Source organism: Genypterus blacodes, unplaced genomic scaffold (genome assembly GCF_046128005.1).
Source record: "Genypterus blacodes isolate CSIRO-AG114 ecotype Tasmania unplaced genomic scaffold, CSIRO-AGI_Gbla_v1 ptg000056l_1, whole genome shotgun sequence".
Lineage (NCBI taxonomy): Eukaryota > Metazoa > Chordata > Actinopteri > Ophidiiformes > Ophidiidae > Genypterus > Genypterus blacodes.
The window spans coordinates 360,814-379,642 of NW_027466868.1; the positions used below are offsets into that span (position 1 = coordinate 360,814).

An 18,829-nucleotide genomic window follows, 5' to 3' on the forward strand; every position below is an offset into this window, starting at 1 on the left:
TGAAAAGCAGAAACAACTTAACAGCTCTGCATCAGTCACTGCCTTTGCCACTTATTCACTGATCGTTGAGCAACAACATGCAACGTGTAGAAGTTTTTAGTATTTCGCAATAACAGAATCCACCAATATCTCCCGCTGGAAGTCCTATATTTGCTAAATGTTGGATAATTTATGCTGGAGGCTCAGAGGCAGGCTGCCTGTAAAGAGAAGTGTCAGGGTAAAAGCACCATTAGGGCCTAACGCCATTTACTGTAATAGCAACAGGAGAGCGAAGAGCGTAATGAAAAACGGGCGAAAGACAGCAGACCGCAATCTAACAGACGCAGCGCTCGGCGTGATAGGGAAAGCATCAGGACGCCGACAATTACGAGTCCCCAGCTGCATCGGGCATCTTTATTTAAGACTTTCCCTCAGACAAAGTGTTGACCTGGAATCCTGCACGCGTGGCTGTGTCGTTAAAAAAGTTGTAATTCTTTGCTGAGCATTGCTTCTTCTTCTCCTTCTTCTTCTTCTTCTTCTTCTTCTTCCTCTCTCAGACATTTGCCACAGCCCTCTGCTTAAGTTTGGAAGGAGGGAACCTTTAAGTGAAACCTTTTAAAGTAAAAAGCTGAGCAGTTCTTCATCGTTACACAAACAGATAATTGTGGATGGCCGCATTTAGCAAACGCTGGGTGTGAACTTTTTTAAAAGTTGTACTCACTCATAAGCGCCGCCATCATCTTACGAGGCAAACAAATTGTTTCATCGCCAAAACTTTTGATTGATTTTCCGCTAATTTAGGTCAGAATCCAGCAAAGTACGCACAGAACTGCACACAGAGCTGAGTCGACTCATTCTGATGCCCCTGGGCCGTGGCACCCAAGAGCCCCCTGACATGTCCGTGTAAAAGTAGATACTCAGCATGCATCCGCACAAAGGCAGAGCCACAATGACAAGGCTGCCTCTCTTATAAGATACCGTAAGTGAAAAGGTCGTGGATGAACACAATCCACCGCCCCGGCCACGCTGATAACAGCCAGCTAAGCTCTTACTGCACCATTAATCTCCATGTCGGCACCCGGTTGGATATCGTCTGCACCTGATGAGGTGGCGAGCGCGGCGTAGCACCTTTGGCGCCAGAATTGCAATGCAGAGTCCAACCTCCTGACCGGTGCTTTTATCGTCCGTGGCAGGGCGCAGGTTTAGTCCAGAGCGCGGGGGTTAGACGGGGCCAGGCTGAACACATCATTGTGCAGAGGTCAAAGCCATCAAAGCGTCCCCGGCCAGCGGCTGGGAGGCGACGGAGCCTGGTTTCCCTGACACTTTGGGGCCGGTGGGTTTCAGAGATAACATTAGAGAAGATGCTGCGACGGGGGCCGTGCTGTTGTCAGGCAACAGCGCCGCAGCATCCTCCCAGTCTCAAAGCGTCAAGACGACACTCAGGTTATTTAAAGAAGGATGATTAATGTGTTGAGAAATGGCAAGCACCTGCCCCAGTCACCCCTCCCCCCCTGTTTGTGCGTATGTGTGGGTGTGTGCGCAAGCAAGTGTGTGTGGGTGTGTGCGTTTACATGTGTCTGCATTTGTGTGCTCACACCTTTTCACTTTTGTTCATGACTGTGTGTGTGTTGCCTGTGTACTTTTGTAGGTGTGCATTTGTGTGTACTTATCCGTGTGTGTGTGTGTGTGTGTGTGTGTGTGTGTGTGTGTGTGTGTGTGTGTGTGTGTGTGTGTGTGTGTGTGTGTGTGTGTGTGTGTGTGTGTGTGTGTGTGTGCGCATTGCGCTGACTGGGCCGGTGTGCTGGCAATTAGAAAAACCACCAGTGGCAAGGTGCACATTAATCATGTTCCTCAGCTGAAAGAGAGAAATGGGGCGGAGATGGGGGGAGGAGGAGGAGGAGGAGGAGGAGGAGAAAGAATAATGAGAGGCTGTGTCTGAGGCATTCAGAGCGCCGCTGTGCCACTGTTTGGTCTGACACCATGTTGGAAGCGTTTATGAATAAGCAAGGTCACGACAATGGGCCGAGAGAAGCAGAGGGCTTCTGTCGGCACTTTGTCCACGGGGGAAAACTTTGGAATGTACGGGAAACGCGGAGAGGACGAGCGATAGAATCTCCAGAAAGAGGAGAGATGTCTTCCCCTGGAGATAACGAGATAAACGCTCTCCTCCAGATCTTGAGAATATATAAATAATATGTAGATTTTCTGTAGTAAGGCCTAAAGCTGTTTCAGCCTGATTGAACAGAAATGCGAACATTCCCGCTGCTCCGTCGATGCTATAGGAGGATAATTCCCGTAGTGATTAGGCCGGCGTGGCAATATCCGCAAAGCATCGTGTCGGCCGGGAAAACAACTTTTCCCGAGTACGAGAGAAAATGATCTCATTATCTTGGGAAAACATTTTTTCAGAAAGCATAACATTGATATTGCCGGTCCTCTGTGTGTGTGTGTGTGTGTGTGTGTGTGTGTGTGTGTGTGTGTGTGTGTGTGTGTGTGTGTGTGTGTGTGTGTGTGTGTGTGTGTGTGTGCATGGCTGTAATACACCTGCAGGAGCTCATTATGAAGTCATATGCAGCTCATATGGTTCATAAAGAAGGTGTAGGAATGTACAAGAGCCACGGTGATTCAGTGTGTTTACACGCACACTCAAACTTTGACTCTTTGCTCTTAAAAGGTTTTCTCGCCCATCAGGTTCTATCAGTAGGAGGCGCTACAGAGACGGAAACCAGTGTGTAGAATTTGTTGCCGTGAAAGCTCTGATCTACTGTGTTCTGATATGACATCACAGGTTCTCTGTAGACTTTAAGATGGATGGAAACATAGACATTAAGTGAGAGATGCTCATATGTGCGGCGGACCGAAACTACTCCAGGCTTTGCATCCTTCCGTGAGCTCTAGCAGACAATTTACCCCACTGAAAATCCATCTGATAAAGTTCTTCTTTGTTTTGTTTCCCACAGATGTATGATTGCTGATGAGGTAAGCACACACACACACACATTCACGTGCACACACAGGCTGGCTCAGAGAATCTATTTCTCCCCCCCCCCATCCCCCCATCCCCCCACCCCCCCAAAAAAAATGAACCCGAGACTTCGCTGCCTGCCTTCCAAATTAATTTGTCAGCCCGGCGCCGCACTCCCACGTGCCTAATCAGTTTTGACACAAGAATCATTCTGAGACCTTATTACTCTTGGGCCTCACATCAACCGGGCCGTCATATGCAATTTACCGCAGAGTCACCGCCCGATTGACTTGTTTTTCTCCCCTGGCCGCGTGTTTTTGATTTGGCTGGCCCAGATGGGTCTTGGGAAGACGGTGCAGGCCATCGCGGTGGCCCTGGCCTTCAGGGAGGAGTGGCCTCTCCTGGTGGTGGTGCCGTCCTCCCTGAAGTACCCCTGGATCGAGGAGCTGGAGAGGTGGATCCCCGAGCTGGAACCCGGAGACGTCAACCTGGTGGAGAGCAAGAGCCACACCATGTAGGTCATCCCACCCCTCCCCCTCTCCTCCCCAACACCTGTAACTCTTTGTGACACGCCGCCTGCCTTCACCTCCAACCACTCTCCTTCTACAAGCCGTCCAGAAATACGCAGAATGATTCTTCCCTTCAGATTCAATATTCTCTAACTCCAAGCATAACAATAATAATTATAATAAAACATTTATGATTACACGTGGCGAGCGCCGAGAAAATTCTATTACAATGCCTCCTCTGAATCAATTTTGCCTCATATAGACAACAAATAAGTAATCAGCCAGCAGGCGTTTTATTCATCAGAGTTGTAAGAAAGACACCGCCTGGCCAATATCCAATCTTTGAATAAAAGGCAAATATTGGCATCAGATGAACGGGTTTATCAGAGGATATAATGTGTTGAAAGGGAGGAAGCGGCGGCGTGAATGCTCAGACTCTCACTCCATTAGTAATCTGATGAAAGGTTAAACAGTGAAGACGTTTAAAAGAAAGACGAACATCCTCCTTTCAGTAAATGAGCTTATTATTAATTAAAAAGACACATTTCTTCTTCTTCTCCTGCATATCCAGACCTGTGATCTCTGAGGCCCTTTGTGCTCACTGAACTATGCCGAGCCCATAATCTCACCAATTACATACTCCACACGTAATCCATAGTCTCATGCCTTTGTATGGATGTGCTGCAGCTCCTGTGTTATCGGAGCTCGAGAAGAAGTCGCGATCGCATAACGAGCGGCGCGGTTTTGTCCCGTTTCCGTCTCACAGCGCCTCTTCTTCTTCTTCGTCTCCAGACAGACAGACAGTGCTAGCGGCGTGGCATAAAAGAGAAGGGAGGGAAAAAGATGGCCGCACGCGCTCACTCACAGAACCGCAGGGCGTGATCGATGGAGAGGAGGGCTGACACATTATTCTCAAATTGCGGCTCGGTGTCAGGAGCCGCGGAGGCCCAGACACCTCGACAGAACTGACAGACAGATCGCGTCGGGGTGATGTCTTCAAATTCTCTAAGCAGGAAGTGTAGGAAGGGGGGGGGAGGGGTGCTGCGGCGAAGCATCCTGCCTTATCCTCACAGTTGTTTGTATTGATCAAAGTTTGCGTCGGCTCACGACGTTGAATTGAACAGCCTGTTCTCGCTTTCATCCCCTCAACTTTCCCCTACTTCCTTCCTTCTTTCCTTTTCTCTCTGATGGAATGAAGCAAACTTTTCCGTGTTTGTGACTCGGAGGGAGAGAAGCTGCACCTCACATCACAGACGAGGCGCAAAGAGGTTGTGAAAACCCTTCTGGGGGGAAACGTGTCCTCGCACTGGATGTGTTAATGACTGAACGGAGGAGCGGGGAAAAAGATTATGCAGCACCTCCGCTTAGTGTTTTGGCTCCCTTATTTCTTTTATAGAGAACATGAATGGCACCTTAGCGTTGTCGGCTCTGCAAAAAGCAGAGAATTAGAGCCTGACAGACGCTCGGGTGTTTTTTTCATTCCTCGGAAAAAAAGATTTGTCTGAAGTCGCCTCGGTGCTTTTGCATCCTGTGCTTTGTTTGTGTTGTGTTGTGCAATAGCTTGGAAAATATAGAAATTGCCATAGATCCAAGGAGAGGCGTCGCATCCAAGGAGAAGCGTCTCTTTAGAGCTGCAGATGAGAGGATGGAGGAAAGGCAGCCCTGTTCTGTCACCGGCAGTGTGACCGTGTGTGTGTGTGTGTGACTTAACATTTATCAAATATCCACACACCCGTTTTGACCCGTCGAGGTTGGGTTGTTATGTCAAGAAGAACCAGAGCGTTTGAAAGGATGTGGACAGTTTGTGCCGGTCTTTGTGGATGTTAAAGGTGAGACGCTTCTATCGCCTACAGCTGCAGCCATAATGGCAGCTCGGTAGCCGTTAGCAACGCTGCCTCACCCAAAGAAGGTCCTTGGTTTGAATTCCCATGCCTGCCACGGCCCTTTGTGTTTGGGATTTGCACGTCCTCTCTCCATCCGTCCGAGTTCTCCCCAGGTTCCCCGGTTTTCCGCCACAATCCAAACACGTGCCAGGTTAATGCCCCTGCCATTGCCCTTGACCAAGGCACTAGACGAGACCTGGCGTTGGTGCCCGGGTGCCACACTGTGCCGTCCCACTGCTCCTGATAATTAGCACAGGTTAAATGCAGAGGACAAAGTTTGCTTGTTTGCTGACAAAGAGGATGCAGGTGGAAAAATTCTACTTTGTTTCATTTTGGCTAATTTCAGGGACCCGGAAGTCCCCTTAGTTCTATTTTTTCCTGTTCATAGTTCTTATGTTGTTTCATCACAATGTTCTAAATGAGTAAAGCTGTGTGTTCTTGTCCTTCCAGGGGGATCAGCAGCAGTAAGGTGACCGTGCTGGGTTACGGCCTGCTGACCAACGATGCCCGCCCCCTAGTGGAGGCTCTGACCAAGCAGCGCTTCGCCGTGGTCGTGGCGGACGAGTCGCATTACCTGAAATCCAGGAACGCGGCGAGAACCAACCTCCTGGTCCCTCTCATCCAGAGCGCCAAGCGAGCCATCCTGCTCACCGGCACTCCAGCCCTAGGCCGGCCCGAGGAGGTAGCAATAATAACAGAAATTTAGCTTTATGAAAATTTAATGACCCCGCTGACTAGTATGGGGGGGGGGGGAGAAAAGAAAACAGACCCGATAAACTTTATTCATTATATTAAAACCTCCTCCAAACGCTGTGGTGAATTTTTTAATTAAAGATTAAACGCAGCTCCGGCCTTTTTTCCGTTTCGCAACAGCGTTTTTTTGCTTTACAGCAGGGCCCATCGCCACGGCAACTCACATAGACGGCAGAGCGAACCTGCTCGGGATCGGGTTATGCAGAGATCCACACGTTCCCCGTCCCCCCCCCCCCACCCGAAAAGCCAATTAACTCGGGCGTCACTTTATCCTGCAGGATCCTCTGCGCTTATTTCAATAACCTTTGTTGCGGCGGGGAAAAAAAAAAAAATTCATTTACAAAACCCGATATGAAGCGACAGAGTGCGGCAATAAATGAGACGAGTAATAAAAAGAGTGACACAGGGGGAAACTATTGAATTTAGAGACAATAAGAGGGGATGTTCACAGGACAACACAGCCGCTCCCCTCTCCATAATGATTTATTATAGCATTTTATATATATATATATATGATATAGAGGCAGTAGATTGCAGACACATTCCATCACCGCTGCCCCTGAAGATGAAGTGGACTCGGTGTGAATAGGAAATCTTTTCCAGCGGCCCCCGATGTTCAGACAATAACGGCGTCAATAAGAACTTCTGCTGCTACACGGCGCGCTAATGATGGCCCCGGTGATTAAGCCTTTACACTGTTTGTAATAATCCTGTTAGCGTTTCTGTTTTTGCTCCTCTCCCCCATTAAACTCTCCACACGACCAAGACGTCTGTGATGAATGAGTGAATAATGAAGCATTAAATATTAGTAATCCAATTTCCCCCCACACGTACAGCTGATGTAAAGGAATTCAGCCTTGACGGTGACAGTAGACATCTTCATGCGCACACACACGCGCACACACACACACACTTCCTTAATGTACTGTATTTACATGCAGCATATGTCCATACACCCACTTGCTTTATGGCTTTTTTTATTCTATTTTATTCAAAGTGAGCTCATATACGGTTTTCGAGTCAAGCTAGCAAGTCAGCTTTATTTCTATAGGCCCAATATCAATCCTGTATTCCTTATGTCCTGTCAGTAATATCATACATCATTAGTATAAGGATCATGTGTGTAAGGAAGGAGCAAGCAGAGGGGGTTAAGAAAGTTGTGCCGTCTGTTGAAGACGGATGTAAAGCGACGATTTGATTAGTTCAAACTTCTGCTTCTGGAGTCTGTGTTGTCAGGGTAACACTGCCAATTCGGGAGCCACAACATTGTTACATATGTCATCTCGTTCTGAGCTGTGTTTGTTCTTTGGCTATGTATGTATTACAGGCCCCGCCCACTTTTATAGCCCCCACACACATACACACACACACACGTGGACGGAAGGTAACAGGACCCATTCTTTTGGAGCGACACGGTTTGCTCTTGTCTCGGCGTTTCCTGGATCCGTTCGTGACAATTAACTGATGAAATCCAGGCAGCTCATTAATTCAAAAATGGAGTGAAGTTGGCACTCGCAGGATAGGTGTGTAAGAGTGTCTGTGTGTGTGTGTGTGTGGGGTGTGTGTGATACATGCCATCCTGCCTTCCTGACTGCAGTGTTGAGGTTGAGTTTTTTTTAGATATCTCTCCCTCCCTCCCTCCCTCTCGCTCTCTCTCTCTCTCGCTCTCTCTCTCTCCCTCCCTCTCCCTCCCTCTCCCTCTCTCTCCCTCCTTCCCTCCCTCCCTCCCCGTCTCTGCCACACAGGAATCTTGAAACTGAGTCGAACATTTTATCATCCGCAGCACAAACCTGATAAGCGCTGTCCCTGCCTCTGTGCCAGTCTCCCCGCTGCCATCATTACTCACCGCGGCGCTGACATCGAGTTAGCACACAGCTCAGGGCGTGCTGCACCCGTTCACAATGTGCCCTCATTCCGCCCACCCTATTATCTCAACAGTGTGTGCCTGGGTGGGTGGGGGTGTGGGTGGGTGGGTGGGTGGGGGTGTGGTGGGAGTCACAGCTGATGCAAAGCTGCCGTACAAGTGGCGAATTGAGGATGGCACTCTGGGATCGGATCGCCTCTCCGATGATTTCCCGTCATTACTCCAGAAATTGCTGCAAATGCCGAAAATTTACAGCTACGCACACACTCACACTCACACACAAACGCACACACATCCCCGACACTATTGTTGCCACTGGTGATGCATACAGACACTCGTGAAGATTCTCCTTCCAAATACTCTACGTTATTTTAAAATCTATTTGAAGCAATGATCCTTTGATGACTTCCATGATTTACTGAATTTCTCTGCATATGTTGTTTCTGACCGTGCGGCGCCTCGACCTGCTTAATGTCTCCTCTGCACAAATTACCACACGCTCACACAACATGGACACCAGCAAACTAGGTGAAGGACAAAATGTAACAGGATGTGGAATGTAGCACACACACACACACACACACACACACACAAACACACAACATAGGTGAGCCACTTGACAGATGAATAATTGCGAGTTGCGAAAAAAAGTTCAGTGCAGCGCTGCGTTAAGAAGAAGGATTTGTTTGGCTCAGTCACACTCACTCACACACACACACACACACTCGCATTCACACAGACAGACACTAACACGAACACTGTCCTTTACATTTGCTGATAAGGTCCATTTCCTGTCTGTTTCCCAGCTTTTCTCACAGATTGAGGCTCTCTACCCCAAGAGCTTTGGAACCTGGACTGACTACGCCAAGAAATACTGCAACGCCCATTTCAGGTAGGCAGTGCACGCAAACACACACACACACGCACACAGATAGTGAGTGGCTGTGCCTGATCATGTAGTGATGCCGCTGGGTTGAGGGTTTGCGCTTTGAGCCAGGCATCAAAATGGAGCCAAGGGTTAAATGCCAGTTGGCTACCAGTTGCCGGCATCCGTCACATCAGATGCATTAATCTGGACGTCCATCAAAGCTTCAAGATGGGTTGGGGATGAGCTCAGCATCGCCGTGTGTGTGTGTGTGTGTGTGTGTGTGTGTGTGTGTGTGTGTGTGTGTGTGTGTGTGTGTGTGTGTGTGTGTGTGTGTGTGTGTGTGTGTGTGTGTGTGTGTGTGTGTGTGTGTGTGTGTGTGTGTGTGTGTGTGTGTGTGTGTGTGTGTGTATAATAATACTTTGGCATTCTCAGTCACACACACACACTTGTTTTGTGCCGGTGTCATCTTTGATCCCCGACACGAAGCCAACACACCACACCTGTCACCATCATGATAGTTACAGTATTTGTTTGTAATTGTATCAGAAAATAGGTTACAGAGGCGGGCCGCTAGCTGAAAAGTTGCTGGTTTAAATCCCCGCATGAGCCAGAAATATGGTTATGTTAGAAGTGAATGAGCTTCCCTCCTACAGAAGCTATTGTTAAACGCCAGAGTGAGAAGCAGCACATTTTGGCTGCGGCTTGTTAAGTTTGTTGGGACTTGGAGCCAATATGGCAGATAACCAGCCTTTGTTTGGAGGGCCAGTTCTATTCTGAAAATCCATTTGGCTGATAAATTGTGTGAGTTACAGGCGAGTTTTGGGATGAACCTGCTGCTGTGGCCATTAGACAAAATAGTTACTGCTCTGCAAAGTGCCCTTAAGCAAAATACACTTTCCCCAACTGCTCCAGCTGAGCGGCTCAGTGGTAAACGAAGGGAAGGCTGCTGTAATACTGGGCAGCTCCCAAGTGGGATTGTTGAAATGTGTTTAACTATTCCCCCAGGCGATCGCTGTAAATCCGCCCGCTTCCTTGGTAAGTTTTCATGGTCAAGTAACGGTTTGAGAATGTACAGAAGCAGCCGCAGCTCCTCTCCTCACGCGGCGCGGTTGCATCTCTCGCAGGTACTTTGGGAAGCGGAGGCAGTGGGACTATCGGGGGGCGTCCAACTTGGACGAGCTGCACCAGAGGCTGAGCCAGATCATGATCCGCCGCCTCAAAGCCGACGTCCTCAGCCAGCTGCCGCCCAAAATCCGACAGCGCATCCCGTTCGACTTGCCAAAGGACGCTGCAAAGGTAGCTGCTCCCCCGCGTGTGCGGACATGATAGAGTATCTGTATGTTCCAACGAATGAAGTGTCTTTCTATGATATCCCACAACTGTAAACGTTCCCAGATACTGACGCCACAGATTTACGCCTTTTCCTAAAACTAGGGTTGGACCAGAGAAGAAGAAGAGACGCCAACAATGCTTTTTTGCAGGCAAATTCAGTTTTCTTTTAACATTTCTTTATAATCTTGTGCCGTTTCCAACATGTCAGCGTTGCCTGCCCCGGATGTGTGACATTAACGTACGCCTGAGCCACAACACAGTATTTATTCCCTCTAGGTTCATTGCAGGTGGATGTACTTTTCGTTGAAACAGAGAAAAGTGGACTCAGCAGCATTAAGATATTTTTCTGCCGTTCTCGATTCGGTTCCTCATCATTTTTAGTCATGCATGATGGCTATCTTTGCCATTTTGAGTCCCTATTCCCTAATGCCACTTTAGAATCTCCTCTAGGCCAAAGATATTCTGACTGCCGTGTGTGTGTGTGTGTGCGCGCATGTGTGTGCGTGTGTGTGTGTGTGTGTGTGTGTGTTCCCTTTTCTCCATATAATAAATAAGGATGTCATGGTAGCTGTCGAGTAAATGTCATAGTTTGTGCGTAGGCGAATGCATCTTTATTAGTCTTCCAAAAGTTCGAGGTACAGTTGGTAACAGTTTCTACCGCCCACGCCGCACTGGGCCTGTGTGTTAATGCACACGTGCAAACGGGCGAGATGACCCTCTGACCCGTCCCGCGCGCCTGTCGGTGTGTCTCCCCGACGTGAGAGGCGAAAGCCGCAGCAGTAAAACTCAACGCTCGCTCCCCGAACAGCCACTAAAAAAGCCTTTTGTTTTATTTTGTATCATATCAGCAGGAGCAGGAGGGGGGAGAAACAGTGGAGGAGCTCTTTTCTCTACTAATTAAGCAGAGAACTCCCGCTCCAGGAATGACACAACAATAAGGAAGTCGGTCGGAAAAATGATGATGCAGGACTTTTTTTTTTTTTTCCTACTCCAATCTTCCTAAATGTTACGGGGACGCTTTAATTGGGGGAGTTGCTAAATATGGTCAATCTTTCTCCGTAGTGGCACCAATTAGGCCACTGAGCGCAGGTGTAGGAACTGCTGGATAAGTTCACGTCACGGCTCGCGCTTGTTCCCGCTACGCTCTCCTCTCGGTCTCAGGTGAAACAATCGCAGTCTTTGATCACGGGGGGAGAGGCTCTGAGATAGTCCTCGGGGGAAAAAATCAAAAAAGGGACCGCGGCTTGCGTTTGCCGGTTGTTGTTGTCTGTTTGTTGCGTAGGCGCAGAGACTATCGAAGTTGTTCACACCTGCGCCAAAGACAGAATAATATTTTTCCCGTCAAACCCATTTCACGCTCTCACTAACCATTAATTGTTCCGCCTGTGCGAGTCTATATTTCCCTCTTTCAGCCCTCCCACGGCAAACGGTGGGGGCCACTGAAGCCTGGAGGGGAAAATACTACTTTTACACCATCTGCATATTTCATATTCAAGGGTGCTTATTCTGGCAGTCGGCGTCGCATATAATACATCATTTCTTTTCCAGGCTTTCCGCAGTTATAAATCTGGAACATTCGCAGTGGGCAACAATTGAAACTTAAAACAAAACGTGTTTGTATCATAGCGTGTTTGTATCAGGTATTAAGTAACAGTCCCTTTCTCTGGGTAAGTACAGTAACTAGCCCCCCCTCCTGGAGCCACCCGTTGGTCGGGGTCCTCACCAGTCCTCCTGTTAGTCCCTCTTGAAGAATTGTGGCCATCCAAACAAATAAATCTCCGCTAATCTGCGAGCGAGTCGCGACATTCTGAGACGGCCGATTCATCTCCATCGCTAGTCGAAGACGGATGTGAGCGACAGGTATCAGGCGGAGGTCATCCTCGAACACAGGGCAGCGCGGCAGACATTACTCCCTCCTGGCGAACGCATGCTTCGGCTCGTCGGCGTGCCTACAGATCTGTTCGGCAGCTCTTAATGCACGCTCGCCTTCCTTTCGATCTCATTTTACTCCCTAATGACGGCTTTTATCTTCCAGCGCCAGACACTTTTTATGCCCCTCTTGCCCTTTACGTTTTCACTCCTGGCCTTTTGTCAGCGTTAGTGTAGCGCCTCGCTGAATATCACGGGAGGTGGAGTGTTTGGTTTTCTCTTCTCGCTCAGCAGATACTAGAGGAATCCTTAGCTGTAATTAAATGCGATAAACATTCGCTCGTTAAACCCTACGGCACAGATCTGCGCTCGACTTGGAGTGAAATTGTGTGCAGCTCTCTGCGTTGAGCTCGCCGTGGAACCCACAATGTGGAAACATGTCTCTCTCTCTTTCCCACGCTCTTATGTATGTATGTGCTTAATCAGGCCGGGCTCACTTCTTCTTTCAGATTTGCTATTTGGCTGGCCACGGTTTGGCAGCGCTTGGTACACGGTGACCTCAGAAAGTGCTCCATCTCACTCCATTTTGTCTTTAGCTTGGATTCACTTAGATTACGAATCACAAAATGTCCCAATTTTACACTTTGAGGGGTTCGTTTCTCTCTTTGCTTGCTCTTTGCATTCACTCACTCACACACACACACACACACCATGCTGCTTTTATAGCCACATTTTCTACATAATAAGTTGTACTGTTGTTGCATTGTTGCATTACTGTCAGAAAACAGGAATATATTGTACAAAATGATCAGATATTTCAGGCTGCCTGCTGTTAATTCCCTGGGTTTCATCTGCGTGCTTGTTTTCATGATAAACAGCGCTAACCTACATGTCGACAATGTATTCGCGGCCTCTCCGCGGCGCTCCGCTCTCGGGGTAGGACGGGAGCAGACGTTGCTCCTCGCCCGGCAGCCTCTCCCACTGTGCTCCGCTCCGCGCTCGCACCGGCGCCTTAAATACTTCTCGCCAATCACCTTGAGAGCAGGCGAGGCATCTTTGATTTATTGTGCTGGCCCGGCTGCTTCTCCATCTTCGACCCCGGCTTGTCACAAGGCGGCTATAATTGGGAGACGCTCATGACCCACCTAACACAGCAGCCCAGTCGGAGGGGGTGGCATCCTTGGGAATTCTCCATCTCTCTCTCTCTTCTCTCTCTCTCTTTTCTATCTCTCTCTCTTTCTTCCTTTCCTTCTCTTCCAGGGAAAGTAGGACACCCAGCAGCACCATTAATTGTTTTGCCCTTTATATCTCAAAAACAGAGAGCGAGGAAGAGAGAGGGAAGGTGGGTGAACGAATAAGGGACGCCAGCCTCACCGTCTTTCTGCTTCTCCTTGTTCCTTCGCAGGAGGCCTCGGCCTGCTTCGCCCAGTGGGAGAGACTGATGAGGGGACCTGGCTCTGCAGAGACCCCCTTCGGCGAGGTCATGAGCCTGGTCACACAAATGTACAAGCAGACCGCTATTGCCAAGGTAACTGTGCTTGTGAGACAAGCAACACAATGGGCAAATACACACGCAGTGGCCTTAAAAACCAAAACGCTCAAAGAACCCAAACCTCCATCTGTCTTTAGAGCCCCCCCCCCCTCCCCCCGGCACGTTCTGTATTTATCATTTCAAACGGGCCGTTCTCTATTTCAAGAGACTAATGTTTCACCATTGACGCGAGATCAAATAACAGCGGCTCAGTCTACGTCCCATTTTTATGCAAAAGCAGTCCCTAAACTTTTCTGACTAGTTTATTCAAAGGCACATATGTGAGCTGCTCGTGCCAAAAAGCCACCGATGATAAATCAGAGCAGCTCGCCGCCTCCAAAACCTTGAGGACTCATTAAGGTTTCCCAATGAAAACTGAATGTCATTGATTTTCCCTCATCATTATCATTTCAAATCCAAAAATGTTCAATGGTTTGGGGAAAATACTTTACACTTGTCTGTATTATTCATATGATGTCACTCGTAACTGTGTGAGGAAGGGTTCTATGTAAACCTATAAGAATGAGCAACAACAAAATGGACAGAAGCATATGGACCTCATGAATCGATGAGGACATGAAGTATATTCAAACATTAGGTCATGTTCCAGAGCCTCCGACCTGCAGGGCTCCGTTTACTTTCCTTTAACACAGGAAAGCTGCGATTGGCGAGCAACCGATCAGTCACTTGGGATCACGTGCTGTTTCCAATTCGTCAGTATTGCTGCCCCGGAGGCAGAGAGAGCGCTGGATTTCTCTCCCCCCCTTTGTCCAACGTCAATGTGCAATGTTTCGATTGACAGAAGAGTGCACACAATATTTCTTTCTTCTGCGTACTTGTAGAAACATTGCACGTTAACAATCTGAATGGTAAATTTGTACTTGAGTATCCAAGTACGACTTTAAGGGGACAGACCCAGCGTGTAACGTTAAACCTGATGGCAGTAATGACACCAGCACAACAAGCTCCGTGTCACACACACACGTCTCCTGGAGGGATGAAAATGCACGTGTTTAAGCTTCTGATGGTTTTTAACCTTTACATCCTGTGGCAGCTAAACATATTAACCAAAGCGCTTTTAATAGCTTTAAAATGGGCCATTTTTTATTCATTTCCATGTATCAGGAAATCATGGAATTGATAGTACAGCATCATTTGATGTTCAGAGCGCTTTGGCCATCTACTCAATGAGGTCTCAAGGGAATCCATTGCCATGGTAACAGAGCCTAATGGTCGCCCGTGAAAGCACTTAGACAAAGTAGGGAGTTATAACTGAGGTATTATTCAGTTGCGTCCAGCCTGGCATGATTACTCCTTATCTCAAAGTTACACGCTGCACTAAAATAGCATCTCTGTGATGTAGTTGCCATGGAAACTCCGCAGGCTCTCAGTTTGAAGTGACGCTTTTTAATGAGAGGAAAATAAGCACGCCGAGTGTGGGAAAGTGGCCAGATCCATAGGAGGAAGGTCGGGGGTCAGAGCACCTGGCGTCTGTTGTCTTGTCAATATCTCACAGGCACAGAGAGCCGAGTTCTGAATTCTGACCTCATGCAGAGTTTCAATATCTGGATCCTTCCAACCTTCAGTGCTTCAACATTTGTTTTATTTGTAGTTAAACTCTTGTACAGAGTAAACATATCCAGCAAATCCATCACTCTCCAATCATCTGCCACGTTCGAGAGCCAAGCATTCCTCTCAATTAGCCTGACGCCCTCAGCCGTGAGGAGCGCGGCCCCGAGGTTAACGAAGACCGGAGATAACGGCAGAATGCAATCATCGGCGCGCTACTCGCTCAGCCCGCCTGTGAGCTTGGATCTTTTTGCGCTTGGTGTTGTTTGCTGATTGGATTTCTGCTCAGTTTAGCCTAACACTGGACCTCCTTTCATTACGCCGCGCCCCCCTGCCCACTCACCCGCCACAAAGCCAATACTGCAAACCAAGTCTCATTTCCTCTCCTAAAGGTTTTCAGAGTCAGACACACTCTGTATTTCATAAAAAACAAACACACACATGTTCTCTGTCTGTTTTTGGACCTGTGGGGAGGGAGGGGTGGAGCGGGGCGATAGATTCACACATCTATGTCACTCTGACGAGCGGCGCGGCCCCTGCCTGCCTGCCAGTTTGCCTGGCGACGGAGCTGCCAAACGCCTTTGGGGTATTTTTATTGCTTTACCCGCCAAGCATCTGCTCCCAATTACCCAGAGAGGACGGCTCTGATGCTGGACTTTAAAGCGAGCTAACGGGCCGCTTCAGACAACCGAGAAGTTTGTGCACTAATTAAACTCAGCGGAAGGAAGCAGGCGAAGCCAAGCCGTCAGTAATGAGGACCCCCCTGTAGCCCCCACACCCCCTCCCCTCCCCCCCTCCCAGAACAGAGCGGGGTCGGCAGGCCCAGCGGAGAGATTCATTATCAGGCGCATCAGCTAATTATCAGCGAGGCAAAGCAGCGGTTCTCCCACCAGAGCAGGTGTGATGGCTGCAGAGGTTGTCAGGTTGCAGGAGGTGTGGGGTGGGATTCACACCAACGAGGAAAGGGCCTGTCTGCAAAAAGCCTCTCCTAAGGGCTCTGTTTGACTCAAATCAAACCTCAGTATTTCTCACTAGTTGGTGCTATTCTCGGTCGCTTTTTTGGCCCGGGGCTCTGAAATGAGCCGAGCGGCGGGATCGCTCGGTGACACGCTCGCACATCTCCCTGCAGCTCTGCGGAGAGCTAACAGGAAACGGCCACAGCCATCACGCCGTGATCGCCGGTCAGCATTACGCGGTGGAATTACGGGCTGGGATACCTGCAGGGTACTGTTAACTGACTAGCCTCCCTGCTGGGTCCTTTTTTTCCCAGATTGTTAGCTTCCCGCTGTCAATTAAAGGCGGAGGCTTCCCCTACGACGAGGGAGATGCTGGCAAATTTAGACTGTGATGTTTTTAAATCAGCGTTATCCCTCGCTTCACAAACAACACAGCGATAACAGGCAAACAAGAGAAATGCCACCAGTCACATTAAGCATGAAACAAGCAAATAACTCAAGAATACAATAGTTCAGAAACTAAACTTTTGCTGGCTGCAGTAATTCTGGACACCCTGACAGCTAACCAGCCTTATAGTCATCATTTGGGATATTCACAGTTTCCCCCCCAAAAGAAACAATATGAAGCATTTGACTCAAACTTTAAAGTGTAAACCATCACAAATCCATCAAATAAGGCGTGGCACATCATGTCGCCAAGGCTTTTTCCGCCAAAACAGGTTGCCGTACAACCGTGCAGCTTAAATTTCTCTCTTTTTTCGCGTGACATCAATAAGTTGGCCCTTTGGTTGGAGGATGTCATTCAATACACAAATACCACCAAAAACACAGCACACACCACTCATATCTCCAAGCCTGTGAGATATTGATTTGCTCTCACTATCTGCGAGCTGACAAATGCGTCGGAGTCGCTCTGCGGGCTCTCTCCTTTTAAAGTCTGGATCCCTGGCATTCAATAGGGAATCGATCACAGAGAAAGGATGCCGCGGTGATTAATTGACTTCTTCACTGATCTCGCCGATTCCTCTGTGTGCGGTCGGCGAGTGAAGTGATGGATTCACTAGCTCTCATTCATCTGTGTCTATTTCTGTATCTCTGTTTGGGGTGAATGTGTGTGCGTGTGTGTGTGTGTGTCAGGCGGGAGCTGTGAAGGACTACATTAAGATGATGCTAGAGGCGGAGCAGCTGAAGTTCCTTGTGTTCGCCCACCACCTCACCATGCTGCAGGCCTGCACCGAAGCCGCCATCGAGGCCAAGGTAACCCCGGGCCGTGCGCACATGCCCCAGTGTTGAAAAAGTGTTTAAAGTGGAGTTAAAGTAGGAAACGCAACAATGCAAACTGGAATTATGCCCTCGCTTAAAATGCTACATTTGCTACTGAGTGGAAATTGAGTTCTGATAGGCAGAAATCTGAACCCCTGGCAGAATCGTCCGTGTTTGTTTATGTGTTTCCATTGCTTTCGGGTGCTTTGCTTACTTTAATCATTTAGTCATGAATTCAGCTGTAGACCTTTAAAAGTTCTCATCATAACTGGGAAGTTGAGACGCTTCCCCACGTACTACATGTTGTACACAACAAATCAAAAATGTGACCACAACAGGAACGCAGCGTCCATTTTGGTTGTGTGTGTGTGTATGTTTGTGTGTCCACTGACCGACGTATCAGATGATGAGTATTTGCAAATCTGTGGAAGTTATTGTATGAAACTTCCATTCTCTTTTCAGGTCTTTTATGTCTCAACGGAACCATCTGCTTTTTTTCATGGATTTTCATCATCTGGTAATTTCTGGGTTTGGCCTTAATATTGTTTTGTAGCTGAGAAAATAGATTTGAAAGGCCTTGATTGTGGTGTAGGAGCGCGCAACTATACAGGTTCATTCAGAGGCCTACAGAAACTGATGAATGAAGGCGTATCACGTGACTTTGCTGTGATCTCTTAAACATAAGAAGTCTAAAAAAAAAATACAATATAATATCTTACATGCACACATTAATCATCTTGCTTTTTCGCGTAAAGACAGATTTCTCCTCTTACAAATCTGTGAAAGCATAGTAGAACAACGCGCAGCCTAATTGCTTCGCTCCACACGGTTTGACCTCGTGTCACTTTCAACCAGCTGCCGTGTTTCTCGCGTTTCTTCCTCGTTTAGTCGTTTCACCACCTTCCTCCGCTGCGGCCGCTGGGAAACAATCAGGACCGATTCTGTTTTTAATTTGCTCTAATGTCTTGCCTGTCTTTTGCTAATTGTTGGTTGATTTTATCCATTTCGTTCTCATCACCGGCTTTGCTTTCGTGTTAACCTGCCAGATGAGACAATTTGTTCCCTTTTGTTTGGACGGTGAATCGGTGGCTTAATGTGCTCCTTCCATGTAGTATTTTAAAGCAGATGCACTAAACTGATTCCCGTAGTCTTATTTTTATTTAGAGCTTTGTTCAGAAAGGTTTGCAGCTCTTTAATACGCAAAGAAAACGCATTGATTGACTTTTTTCTTCTCCCACCATGCACACTGAGTGAAAACAACTGCAACTGCATCAGGACTGGCTGAATCAATCGCTCACTATCCATTGTGTCTGTGTCTAAGTGTGTGTGTTATATGGTGACATCAACGTGTGAAGGAAGTAAAGGACCGATCAAACACAATACAAAGCTTTCAAGGCAGTTTGGTACCCAGAGGTTTCTTACAGGATGCAGTCCATTTAGTGCGCCAATTTTGCAGCGGGTTGTGCGACCTTGACAATGTTCAACACT

The 18,829-nt window shown here is 48.1% G+C and overlaps 1 protein-coding gene across 3 annotated transcripts in view; it reads left to right on the forward strand.

The window, feature by feature from the left end:
• The window catches only part of zranb3 (zinc finger, RAN-binding domain containing 3), a 55,526-nt gene that overhangs the window by 5,411 nt on the left and 31,286 nt on the right, over positions 1-18,829 (forward strand). For all 3 annotated transcript variants that reach the window (XM_076152405.1, XM_076152406.1, XM_076152404.1), the window contains exons 3-9: positions 2,940-2,958; positions 3,280-3,458; positions 5,787-6,018; positions 8,760-8,845; positions 9,946-10,117; positions 13,428-13,550; positions 17,216-17,335. In XM_076152405.1, coding sequence (XP_076008520.1) covers positions 2,940-2,958; positions 3,280-3,458; positions 5,787-6,018; positions 8,760-8,845; positions 9,946-10,117; positions 13,428-13,550; positions 17,216-17,335 — 931 coding nt within the window. The remainder of the gene's footprint in view (positions 1-2,939; positions 2,959-3,279; positions 3,459-5,786; positions 6,019-8,759; positions 8,846-9,945; positions 10,118-13,427; positions 13,551-17,215; positions 17,336-18,829) is intronic.